The 14103-nt window shown below is 39.3% G+C and overlaps 1 protein-coding gene across 2 annotated transcripts; it reads left to right on the top strand.

The window, feature by feature from the left end:
* The first annotated feature begins 6029 nt into the window (after positions 1-6029).
* On the top strand, positions 6030-12665 carry fam89a (family with sequence similarity 89 member A). Of its 2 annotated transcripts, XR_004556341.1 has the most exons (3): positions 6030-6422; positions 9306-9643; positions 9984-12665. XR_004556341.1 is itself a non-coding variant. In XM_034135578.1 (2 exons), exons 1-2 carry the CDS (start codon positions 6180-6182, stop codon positions 9582-9584), a joined length of 522 nt encoding a protein of 173 aa, XP_033991469.1. In that variant the 5' UTR covers positions 6030-6179; the 3' UTR covers positions 9585-12665. The 2 variants fall into 2 exon arrangements, 1 of the variants encoding a protein (XP_033991469.1); XM_034135578.1 differs by having other exon boundaries at positions 9306-12665.
* The last annotated feature ends 1438 nt before the right edge of the window (positions 12666-14103 follow it).

Below are 14103 nucleotides of genomic sequence, written 5' to 3'. Positions count from 1 at the left end.
TTCCAACCTTTAGTTTTATCTGAATAAAAGACCATGATCCTGATTTATGCACTTGGAAGTAATGGCTTACAAGGATAACTTGAAAGCACAACCAATCATATTAAAGCCCTATCGACAATTAACAACCAGTGAGGGGTCGTGAGATCATGCATTTTTCGGAAACAGGAAATAACAGAGATCAGCTTCAAAAATGTTTGAATACACCTGGAAGTTGAGGAGTGGGAGCGCACGCATTCCCTCCGTGAGAAATGTCTCATTGTTTCCTTTTTTTAACAGCAGGAAGAGGATGTTTTACCCTCTACATCTGTATTGTTGACAACACTTCCATATGTGATTTGATACTTTGAAACAAAGCCCTATAATCCATTGTCAGTACAGTTATACGTCACCCTGACATCACCCCTCCAGAGGAAACAGGGACAGCAGCTGTTCTGACGGACACTCACACACGAGAGGAAGCTGACCTCACACTCACACACACACTCCCTCCTTCCCGTCGGACCCCATTGTGTTTCTCTGACAATGATGCATCAGCTCCAAGTTCAATGCAGAGTTGTTCCAGCAGTGAGATGGGATGGTGGTAGAAGAAAAAAATGTTCTTAAGACATATTATGATGTTATATTCATAGTATTTGCACTCTAGGGCTTCAAATAATAATGCCCAAGAATACATGCAATGAGAGACATATTTGTAAAAGTCTTGGTTCATGTTCTGCCTATGTACAGTTCATGAGTACTTAGTGTAATCTCCTTGGCCTTAAGCAACACGTATCGCTTTCCAGCAGAGACATAAGCGGATATCTTCAGAGCATTATTAGCCACCATACGCTAAGTGATGCTTTTTTAGCAAGGCAGATTAACACGAGCCTGCTGCGGTTACATGCAACCCGGGGGGGGGGTGGGCATCATACGCTTAATCCTTTGATCTCTGAAGGCAGTGATGATGATGATGATGATGGTGGTGGTGATGATGGTGCTGGTGGTGAAAGCTTAAAGAGGAGTCCTTCTGCTCATAAAAGCCTCACAAAACAGATTGTCCCTGATCGGTCTGCAGCTGAGGACTGTCGGCGCATGGCTACTTGTTTCTGAGAGCAGGATTAGGCTGTACTGTACAGATGCTTTTCAACGGCAAATGTAGTATTTGACACTGTATTGATAGCATGGAATTAACAGTTAGGAAGTCACATTGTTGGTTATCCATCTCAAAACAGGAATATTAGTCAGGAAACAGAGTTGTATATGTGTATGACAACACTGTAAATCCAGTACATTTATGAGGTACAAAGTGGATTAAAATACACATTTGAACCAACTTTTTTTTGTTTGATTTGAAGACACTAGCTAGTGGTTTTAGCATTTGCTTCCAAATAGTAGCTTATTGGCTTTGTAGCCTTAAAAAATTAAGGGTTTGAGGAAAAGGATACATTTACATTGTCCTTTTGTAACACTATTTTAACTGACCCTTTACTACTTTTTGTCAGTCACGTACAGAGATTAATATATATCTATTCACCCACTCCCAATAATGCAAATAAATCATAAGGTCTGACAGCAGCACCTTTTAGTCTAATAGCCTATGAAAGTAAAATCAAATCATTATTTTTTGTAGCAATAAGTGCAGATCTTTAAAGCTTGGCTCTAGTGTAGGGTGCTCATAAGAAGAAGCACATGATGCTGTCTGTAGGAGATTCAATTCATTTCAGTGGATTACATTATCCATCTGCCTGACTGTGTGTGTGCGTGTGCGTGTGCGTGTGCGTGTGTGTGTGTGTGTGTGTGTGTGTGTGTGTGTGTGTGTGTGTGTGTGTGTGTGTGTGTGTGTGTGTGTGTGTGTGTGTGGTACATCACATGCTCCTCTTTTGCCGGGGAGCGTGTGTGATGCTTTTGTGTGTTGATTTCAAGGTTATTGTTGTTATATTGTTGTTACGGAGCTGCAGGCTGGGGGTGCGGGAAGTGAAGCCAACCATCTGTCCTTTATACTCCAAAACTATTGTCCCCAGACACACACACACACACACACACGCACGCACACACACACACACACGCACGCACACACACACATACTCCCATCATGACCTCATACTCTATGACTGCACTCAGCTGGGGGAAGTCTATCAATTAGGTTTATTGCAGGCACTCAAATGAACACTACATTCCAACATTAAGCTGATAGGAAGGCATTCAGTTTCATTTTAAATAAGTATTGAGTGTTCAATGTTTCACTATTGGAACACGAACATCATAGAAAGATTAATACTTACACAAGATCACATCCGTTAGCTTATTCAATCATCTTGTTTCTCTTTTTTGTAGTCATTTGTATTAAGACTTGTGTATATGTTTCTATAGAATAGTTATTCATGTATCCAAATAGAAAGTGTATATGAATGAATCTGTATTGATGTTATAGATACATGTCGTTGGCTATACTGGATATTCAAGGTGGAATGTATGCTTCTTATTTCTTATCATAAATGTTTGTCAAATATCTTACCTCGTTTCTTCACTAACACAGTAAAGAATATTTTTTGAATTTTTTATGCTTTGTCAAAATATTTTTACTGGTGTTCAAATTATTTTGAATATTAATTAAAAAAACGTAAACAGATCAAACAGACTCAGTTTGCCTGCCTAGGGGGACGCCCAGCAGCCACCGTGTTAAATGGACAGGAAGCGGATTTGACTTCTCAGCCACAATCAGCACCATCAAGGTAATATCCAACCATGAGATGACCGGAAGTTGGATTTCAAAATAAATGTCAATTTTTTTAATTACATTTTATTTTTGGAACTGAGTTGTCACAATTATTATTATTATTATATTACCCCCAGTATATATCCACTTTTCATAAATGTCTCCAAATACCTGAATAAATCATTTAACTGGTCAATGCCTTTAATATTTTGCTGCTTTGTAGTTGTATGAAAATATACTAATATATATTCAAGTGTCTTCTGATTTAATAAAAAGATAAGATAAGATATACAACAATATAAAACAATGAACACATAACATATCTTAACCAAAATTCCTCATTAAAATAACCAATTAATCAAAACATCAACAGCCAGATGTGTCTGCCTCCAAGTCATTTAAAACCCTTTAAATGCCTCCAGAGGGACCAGCTCTCTAGTTGAATAAATGATGTGGAATAAATCTAATTATAGTCGCCATTATACTATCAAGGTTGAATGGTTTACCATCCCTAAACCTGACTCAACATGAAAAATGTAGGTTTGTAATTGTGAAAAGGAAAACATGTTTACAGAACCTACACCTACATTTCTTAGTAAAAAACATTTATAAAAATGCCCATACTAAAAAAAAAAGAATCAACATTTGTCATTAACAAAACCAGTCCATCAAAATGTCAGCAGCCAGATGTGTCGCCCACAAAGTCATAGTGAAGGTCACCTATCATGCTATTTTTAGGCAATAGCATAGGTCTCAGATATATACAAATATATAAAAAACATGTCTATAAAGTGTTTTGCTCAAAATACCAAACAGATCACCCATTCTAGCCATGCCTCATATCCCTCTATTTCACTTCCTGTTTCAAAAGTGCTGATCTGGGGTATAAAGCTTTATAATAAAAACAAGGAGGGGGCTGAGCTCATGCGGGACCCGGCAGCTACTGTCTAAACCGGTGGTTCTCAAACTTCTTTCAATAATGTACCCCCTTTGAAAAAAAAATTCAGTACCCCCTGATCAGCGCAAAAACTATTTTCTAGGGACAAAAAGCCTGTATAAAGAGGTACAGTAGGGCGCTGCACCATCGGTGTCTGATTTATTAAAACAACAACCTTGTAACACTTAAATGCTACATTTCAAATGTTTACAATCCATCACTAAATTCGTGGCAAACCAATTTTAACATCATGCAATAACACTAAGACGACATTAGTTGCATTGAACTGATCTTTTTAATAAGTTGTACTTACAATGTGAGAAACATGGGCTTGTGCTTCACTGAGGATCATGAGGCAAACTGCTATTACACTTCGTGTTTTGAAATATGTGTAACTCTGTTAATATAAAACCCACACTGCTCAAGCTTCTTTACTTTTCCTAAAATTGGTATATTTATTTATTTATTTATTTTGGGGTGTGGGGAATGAAGAGAAAAAAATATATGAACATTTTATGAGCATGGGATTTTGACCCCTCATATAAACATATGCATAATGCTGCGCTATACTTTGCGGCCACACGCCGTTGCCAAGCATCGCTTATTGTTTAGGTCCTTTGATAAGCAGGCAGTCATATAATTAACTAGAACTAGCTCTGATAGATTTGGACATAAACGCGAGTGAAGTATAACCAGACGCAAGAGAGAGATCAGATCATAACGGAGAACACGCAGGTCTTCCGGAACACAGCTCCCCCGCTGTGACGGACCGGTGAGCGGAGCAAAATACACTAAGAGTTAGACCTAACACACTTAGCTAGTTTATCTACTCTGGAACAAGCTAAACTAGTTATAAATATATGTATTCTTTACTGTCGGGTCACTTAGTACAGGTTCAGCGAGCTGCACGAGACTGACGGGCTGTCAGGAGAGGGAAAGAGAGAGAGAGGGAGAGGAAAAGAGAGCACCCCATTTATTTTCCCCAAATTATTATTCAGAATTACTGTAAACTTTTGAATAAAGTAGTTAATCTACTATTAGTAGTTTGTTTAAATGCATTACTTATGTTGTTTTTTTCATTAACATAAAATAAATCTCACGTACCCCCTGCAGTACTCCAACGTACTCATAGGGGTCCACGTATCCCCATTTGAGAACCACTGGTCTAAACTAAATACTGCCGTGATGAAACGCCATATCATGGATTATCAAGGATTATTTCTGAAACAGTATGGAGCTCAAAGGCTTTCTCTCTTGCCGGTTATACCACGGGGTGAGTTCCTTTTTATATCCAGCTATTCTACACAACATATTACGTCCAAAACAGTCGGGCATTGTTTCTGATAGCAACGTTTCTGATTGGGCCGTGGGTGTAAAGCCAGCCTACATTTCTGATGTTGCGTCATATCGGACGCAAATCTGGATCAGCTCCGTTGTAGCCCCGTTTTTAGAGATTTGGGTACGGAGGAAAAGAGAGAGGGTTTTATTTTCTGACGCTGCGTGAGTTCCCTGACACACCGGGGACACATATTTATGTATAAAAGACATCAAAAAGTGCATTTTGCATGATAGGTCCCCTTTAAATCCCTTTAAATGCATCCATAGGGCCCACTTATTGAATGTAATGAGTTATACGAAGACAACAAACCTATATCGTATCATGGTTGGTGAAGGTCCAAACGTTTCTGTCTTCCTAAACCTGATTCAACATTAAAATGTACGTTTGAATCAGAATCTGAATTCCTTTATTCGTCCCACAGAGGGGACATTTACATTGTGAGAGCTAAGTATAGATACAGATGAAAATAATACAACAATAAAATGAAAGGCATGCACATAATAAATACATTAAAATGTACAGAAGTACACATTCAGTTAGATAAGTAAGTAGCAGCACTATTTATAAAATAAAAAGGTGTAACATGCAGAATACAGTGTGGTAGATTACATTAGATAGATAGATAGATAGATAGATAGATAGATAGATAGATAGATAGATAGATAGATAGATAGATAGATAGATAGATAGATAGATAGATAGATAGATAGATAGATAGATAGATAGATAGATAGATAGATAGATAGATAGATAGATAGATAGATAGATAGATAGATAGATAGATAGATAGATAGATAGATAGATAGATATAGATAGATAGATAGATAAGTACTTTATTGATACAATACAATCGTATATATTCCACAGAGTTACATACATATTCTTCTTACAGTAATAGATGGTCTAACTTGCAGTTGTTGAATGGAAAACAATGATTTCAGAACCTACAGCTTATATATATTTATTGTAGTACAAAAAGAAATCCCCTTTATTTTGATGGTCAAACCGGAAATGAAATTACTTCAATCCGGGTACTTTGACGTGTCGTCACCGGCCGCCCTCAGCAGAGAAAACCACGGCTGTTGCTCAGTTTGTTTGGTGTGGAAGAGACGGCCGTTTATTCACAACATTTACAGGATTCTGCCCCAACAAACAGTCACCGTTAGTGTTAAATCCCAGCATCTTTTCGGCCAGTAACTCACAGGACGATGAATGGTAAGTCTACGAACGGTTCGTTGGGGGGCATGGCCTGTATCGAGGGTCTTCCCCCGCTGCCGAAGAGCCTGAGCGGCTTGCTGAATTCCAGCGGCGGCTCCTGGAGAGACATGGAGAGGATGTACGTGAAGAAGACCATGATCCAGGACGACCTGAGCCGGGGCAGAAACGACAACCTGCTGTCACACAAGCCGGCCAACCTGGACGCTGCTCTGGCTCTCCTGCGGAAAGAAATGGTAACATTTTAGTTGTATTTAACGAGAAGAAAGTGGTCAGTTTGTCCCTGTCCGTTGGTTGGTCTGTCGACATGTTTTAATCCCTCTGCGCTCTACATTCAGAGCCAGCCAAATCCCCTCAAGAAACTCTGGCATTTGGATGTAGCCTGGCTCTGTGCATATTTACACACCTCTTAACCCACAGTTTAAGGCTTTTTACAAATGGTAAAAGGCTCTTAGTTAATTCGGCATACATACCATTTAGCATTGCGTGAATTAAATATCGTCTCCACTCTCCAGGTATGCATTTCGCTTTTCTCCCTGCAGCACACTTACATTTTAGTGATAGATATATTTAGATGTTGCCTGGCTTTGTGCATATATTTACACACCTCTATCACACAGTTCAAGGCTTTTTAAAAATGATAAGAGTCTCCTGTTAAATTCGGCATGCATACCATTTAACATGCACTAAAATACATGGATTAAATATCATCTTGTATGAACATGTGTCTGCTTCAAAGCCTTTAAAGAAACCCTGGTATGTGGATGGTGTCTGGCATACTTACACACATTTGAACACACGGTTTAAGGCTTTTTACTAATTATAATAGTCTCCTTTTAAATGTTGCATACATACCATTTACCATTGCCTGAATTAAATATCATCTTCAGGTATGGCTTTAGCTTTTTCCCTGCATTTTCGTCTTACATTTTAATGATAGATAGATGTGGATGTTGCCTGGATTTGTGCATATTTACACACCTCTTAACACACAGTTTATGACTTTGTACAAGTTGTAAGAGTCTCCTGTCCCATTCGGCATACATATAAATGACCATACACCAAATTACATATAATTAATATCATCTTCAGGTATCATGGATTTCACTTTTTTCCCTGCAGTCCACTTACATTTTAGTGATAGAAAGTCATCATTGGACCCTGACTAGCCCCAAACTATTTTTGCACAATATCAGCTCTGTTTAGTGAAATGTATGTTTACCGAGATTATGAAAAGACCCCATTGATTCCCAGAGTGTATATTTGTACATGCTACATGAAGTCTTTTCAATGCACGATACGATAAAACAAGATTTCTTTTAAAAGCACTCAGAATCCAAGAGAAACCAGGATCAGGATAAGCTCTGCAGTCATTAAGTCAAATTTAAGTCATTACGCTCATGCTGATTTATAGTCTAAGCTCAATTTAATACCTTCTAGTTTCAGTCTAAACTTTTATTTTCATGAGCTAGCATGTAACCCTGACCTGTACTGAATACAATACATTATAAGGCTACAGTAATTGGGGTGTAAACAGAGTGACACACACTCTTACTCCCCGTTGCCAGCAGCAGGGATTTAATAACAGAGTTTCAGTATCAAGGTAGACTCCTCCACGGCTCTTAGTGAATCCATAACAAAAGCATTCCTCACAGCCAGTAATTTATAGTCAAACTGTATGAAACTCTACCTCTGTGGCATTTGGATTACGGTTACAGGCTTCACTAAACCCCTGCTTTACTTTCCCTGCTCCCTGATCAAAGGGTATTGCTCTGTTGATGTTAATGTGTAACTATGAGGTTGTAGTTGACACCGTTTAATACGTTGTCGATGTCCTATTGGTCAGAATCTGTGAGCCGCTCCCCACTTTATGGAGCATGAGGCTTCAGCTGTTTGAACTGACAGTGATTTGTGTGGATGCAATGCAGCGACCCTCAGTTCACACACACTTTTGAACTCTGCCAGTCGATGTATCATTTCTTTATTCCATTAATTAGTCATGTCAGGTAGGGAAGCAGCTACGGATTATTCTTCTCTCCTATTGGTTGATTTGACTTGCATGCATTTTTTAAAACATGACCACCATGCCTCAGTTGTTTTTTTGCCGGACAAATAAATATAAAGGCAACAGATTCTAAGATTTTAAAGGCTGCAACCAGTGAACATTTGGTATTTTCTTTGTAAAAAAAAACACGTAATAATTAATTGATTATCAAACCGTTTAGCTATCATTTGTCTTTTGATCAAATTATCAATGAATCGGCTAGTTTATTAATATCATTTGTAGATAAATGGTCTGTTTAGCTGAAAAGATTACTCCAATGTATTGCTTTTTGAAATAAAGTCACAGTAAAAGGCATGGTTCATTAGCTCCGGCTTTGTAAGTCTGAGGATTTGAATCATTTTGGTGTTCGAAAATAAAGGGTACTAAATAATCCTTAGTAGCTTTAGTTGTCTCGGGCTGAATGCAGAGTTTAGAGAACCATTCGCAGATTATCTCAAAAAATGTAAACTCCTAAAAAGCACAATACGGCCCCTTTTAAAGGGCCATTTCTACTGATCATAATTCCATTGTTGAGGTCTACTAAAATAAATGTATATTGTGCAATGTTCCAAACTCACATTGGTTTCTCATACAGCATCTCTGTATAGTATGTGTATTCACTCTCTGTCCTAAACGGCTTGTTGGAGCTCCTGCCCCCCCCCTCTCTATGAGCCCAGTGGCCGACAGCGAGACACAGCTAAACCCAGCCCGAAACCAGTCCTCACACACACACACACACACACACACACAGAGTTAAGAGAACCATTCGCAGATTATCTAAAACAAAAGTAAAACCCCAAAAAGCATAATAGGCCCCCTTTGACAACCAGGAGAAAACAGCCTTGTGTATTCTTTTATAATTTTTTTAACATGATTTTTTACATTGATCACATTACACATAAACAACCGGACATTCCCCAACATTAGACATATGGCAGATTACCAAATAATGCAAACAAATAAAATAAAAAGTGTGCACTTACTAGAAATCAGTTTAAAGTACAGACCAAGAATATAATTACATTTGCAAAAAGCCGTCTTTAAGTATTAATCATGCTCTTAATGCGTCCCTCAGGTGGGGCTCCGGCAGCAGGACATGTCCCTGCTCTGCCAGCTGTGGTCCCTGCACGAGTCCATCCAGGACTACAAGGGCAGCTGCCAGGACCTGAGCGCCGCCTCCAGCCTCAGCATGATGGAGAACGGATACTTCGACGAGGACGACGAGGACTACCCGGAGCCTGGAGCCACGCCCACCGGAGAGAAGCCGGACGGAGAGCTGGGAGACGGGACGGGAAAGAAAGGGAGCGGCATCGCAAAAGACGACAGCTGGGACTCTTTTCACGTCACCATCTGAGGCCTTTCTGGATGGATACATGCTGTTTGGGGGGGAAAGACTTGAGGAGGAAGGAACTGGTTTGTTAGAGGTAGCAGCTTGTGGTATTTTTTTTTTACCATAATAGACTCCATCTTAAGTCCAGCTCTTCTTCACGTGAAACCCACCTCTGATCTATAAAGATTTCGCAGCGTGACCAGGATCTTCCCCAGACTGCAGAGCTCAGAGTTGCCGACACGTTCTCAAACTCAGGAGTTTGGGATTATATTCCCAGACTCCTCATACTCAAAATTAGGCAATATATATTATGTCTTCTTTAAAAAAAAAAACAGGTGCTTCTATATCACCATCTGAGGCCTGTCTCTCAGCCTGGATGGATACATGCTGTTTGGGGGGAAAGACTTGAGGAAGAAGGAACTGGTTTGTTAGAGGTAGCAGCTTGTGGTATTTTTTTACCATAATAGACTCCATCTTAAGTCCAGCTCGTCTCTGATCTTCACTGAGCTGAGAGTTGCCGACACGTCCTCAAACTCAAAGATGGATTATATTCCCAGACTCCTCATACTCAAAATTAGACAATATATATTATTTCTTCTTTAAAAAAAAAAAACAGCTGCTTCTATATCAAGTGGTTTTGCCAGCCAGTGACCCCCCCCTTTTTGGCCGAACTTTTTTTTACATTTACAAAATATATGAACAAAGTCGTATTATTTATTATATAATATAAATGACAAGATATTTCCTGTTTCTCTCTACGGATGTTTTGTACTGCAACTCTACCCAGGTACAAGGACTACCAGAAAGCGAGGCTTCATAAAGGAACACAAAGGATTCTGGACCCAAGCAGACGATTGACTGTGTGTTACTTTAAGCGGTGAGGTCAATATTTACACGAATCCAGAACAAAAGAGGTCAGACGTGAAGAGCGGAGAAAGTCCTCGTGCCTGCTCACAGTGTAAAGATGATTGAAACAGAATGAGTTTTGGTTCAGGGGGTGAAGGCGACACTTTTCAGCCTTTCAGATGGAGCAGTTCTTCGCTCTGAAAATGTGAAATGTTCAAAATGCTGGAGACGGTTGCAACCTGATCCCAACTGAAGCTGGAGTGACGCATTACGGATAACTTTGATGTGTCGTTGGTGTTAAAGGCCCAGATGGTTTTAATCGATGGGAAATCGTCTAATTATACTGTACACAAACTAAAGGGTAATCTTACTTGCGTCTTGTTTTCATAGCGCTCATTCCTATGATAAGAACATGTTCTCAAAGTATACTGCTCTTAGATCTGGAAGGGAGAAAGGAAAAGTAACCATAAATCATCAAAACTGATGGAAAGTACTATGAAATGGAAGCTCACGTTGTAATCAACAACAACATAGCCACGTAGCAACTACTAACCAGCATCGATTTAAAAAAAAAAAAACTGGATAAAATGACTTAATCAGCAAGTTTCCACATAACCAGCTTTGAGATGTTTAGACTTCTCACATCATTTACACTTGCTAACATTGTCTGTTTTATTAATCGCAGTGACTGACGGAGAAGTGTAAGACCGTAAAAGTGATTGTTCGACTCATGAATGCACACGGTGTAGACACAAAGCTTGTGTGTGTGTATCAGCTGAATACAGGGTACTTTTATAACTCTTCTGTATCCCTATATACACAAATATAAACTGAACATTGTTTATGACGTGTCAGAGGGATGTAAAGGGTGTTTTCTCAGTGTTTCAACAACGCTTCGATACTGCTCACTAACAAGATTGTAAGTGTATTCAACTCTGCCGTCTCTGACTGAAACACAAAGCAGCCTTTCTTTGGACTCTGTTTCTGTCCCGCACCATCGATCCAGCGACAAGCAACAATGTTTGGATGTGCAAAAGATTCTGCTGCACATATGGTCTTCTTTTATATCTAAAAAGCAAACGGTTTTAGCTGAACCTGTAGCAGGCAACACACAGCAGCTGTTGTATCACTACTAAATGACTGTGGATAGTTTCAGTGTTATTGTGTGTGTACAGATCACCTGTGTGTGTGTGTGTGTGTGTGTGCCGGTGTAACACAAACCAAAGAAGGAACGGCACTCAAAATGAAATGTATTTGGGTTAAAGTGCTAAAAAAGCTGATAGTTAATGCTCTTGAATGACATTTTATTCAAAAAGTTAACAGTACAGTGTATCACAGTTATCACACACATGTCATCTCTGTCCTCCAGCAGTGACACTTCATATTTCACTGTGGTGATAATATTGACGTTGATATTTAAAAAAAAAACAAAAAAACAATGATATTATTCCCACGGCTTTTTTTATCACTGACCGACGAGAAAGTCTCAGTTCTCACCTCTGTATCTACACCTCTGTATCTACACAGCTAGAGTGTAAATACTATCTAAATGATAGTGTACACACCCATGAGTCCATAGTGACCTACAGTAGTTATCACACAGACATTACAGCAGAGTCATATTAAAGGATTAGTTAAACATTTTAGGAAATGTGTTTACTTGCTTTCTTGCAGAGCGTTAAATAACAACCCATGTGAATAGGAAGTTACTTAGCTGATCAACTGACTATATTTCAGCTGAGTCCATTGTACAAAAAACGATTTAAAATATGCTTTTGCTGTGCTGGACTGGAAGAAAGCAAAGCCCATTTCCCCCTAAAAAATATATACAAATCCTTCAACAGTTTGACCATTATTATTATCAGAAAAATGTAGCTTTTATTTTCTTCCTATGGCTCCAAAACTCCACCTCTTGCCCACTTCAAAACCTTGTGCTGTTAATATCCATAATGCAAGTTTCTAACAATAACAATACATGCAAAAAAAGGTCTTCAGTAAAATACGATGGTGCTTTCTCTCATCTAATAAGTTGGATTGAATGTTTGCCCGATGTGTGATAAATCTGTATCTGAATGCTACTAATATTTCCAGTCAAATTACCCATTTGTAAACGATGCAGTTTGACATTTTTCTGGACCAACTTGACCCCTGATGATTTATTATTGGATGTCTACACAATTAGTGCCTTTGCAAACCTTCAGAATGGATGTTTGCTGTGTACCACGGGGACGAGAATAAATAAACTGTTGTATCATGTGACTCGCTTGACATGCAATTTGTTCCTAAAGCTGCTACGTGTACATCTAGAATCTCAACTTTTCCAAAATCCTTCATCTCTTAAAGGTGGGGTAGGTGATTCACTTCAGAAACACTTATTGTTATATTCCATGGAATGCTCTTAACATCCCGATAGCAATGAATACATTAAATGCTTTGACAATAAATACATACAAATATTTCATCTGTGGAAGCCGTGGCGCTGTAAAAAGCACGACCAATCATCTGAGCCGGCCCGGCTAAAATAACTGGATGGCCTACCTGCCTGTCAGCCTTCCATCTGTGCACAAACTTATCTCGTGCCCTCATTGGTCATGTGCGCGTTCGTGTGTGTTGGAGGAGGGGCTCTGTAAGGAAGTCTGAAGGAAGTGGCAGATTTTTTCCGGTTGTGTATTTTCAAATTCTAGCGCACTCAAGCTGGTTTCTCCATTCTTACCTACCCCACCTTTTAATGGTGCATTACCTAGTGTTGTTGTTGTTATTGTGCTCCGACTACAATCTAAGGACATCTCAAAGATCTGATTTAAAGGTGTGCTAAGAGATCTGGAGGTTCATTTCGGTTTTTTTCAGGCTCTGCTGTCAAAGGCTCCTTTTTCATTTTATTGACAAGGATGCAGCTGCTGGAGCCGTGTGTGTTTTCTGATGCTTCCTCCCTCTGAAATATGAGTCGCTGAAGCAGTTCTGTCCCTCTTGGTCGATGTTTTCCAGAAATACAACACCAGAACAGAGAATATATCACTTTCCTCCAATATGTATCATGCCAAAATCAAATGTAATCTTCTACATGAAGCAGCTCTAACTTCCAAAACTTGTATCAGCCCTAAAATCAGTCATGCCAGTTGCAAAAAGAAATACAGGGTGTACTGTTTTAATTCGCACCTCTTTCTATTTGCGTGTGTTAATCTCCCCAATAGTACAGCTACCTGATCCTCTTTGAGTCTGTCTTTATTACACAGACACATGGTGCAAAATAAGGATCGACACTCTTGACGAGGTGAAAACGGTTTCAGAAAAGCACAAAAGAAAATCGGAACAAAACTTACTAAAGACTTCAGAAGCATAAATTAGGCTTGAGTCATAATACTTAGTCGCTGGTACACTGACTACTGGCATGGAGACAGGACAAGACCAACTGACGCAAGACAAGAGACTGGGGAATATAAACAAGAGGTAACTAGGCACAGGTGAAAACAATCAGGGGCTGGTGCTGATGAGAGCGGGAGAAACACACAAGGGTAGGGAGTCAAGGAACCTGGAATGAACATAACAGGTGAGTGTCAAAATAAAGCATGAAGTGGGAGACAATACAAAAATGGACTAAACAAAAACATGAAACACTTTTGACGAGACACGCACACAACAGCTTCTTCAGTGACTCGACTGTACCTAAATCCAGCACAAGAGACTAAAATGTGCTTTC

This window comes from Trematomus bernacchii, unplaced genomic scaffold (genome assembly GCF_902827165.1).
Source record: "Trematomus bernacchii unplaced genomic scaffold, fTreBer1.1, whole genome shotgun sequence".
In the NCBI taxonomy this organism is placed as follows: Eukaryota; Metazoa; Chordata; class Actinopteri; order Perciformes; family Nototheniidae; genus Trematomus; species Trematomus bernacchii.
This window is presented reverse-complemented; position numbering and strand designations above follow the sequence as displayed.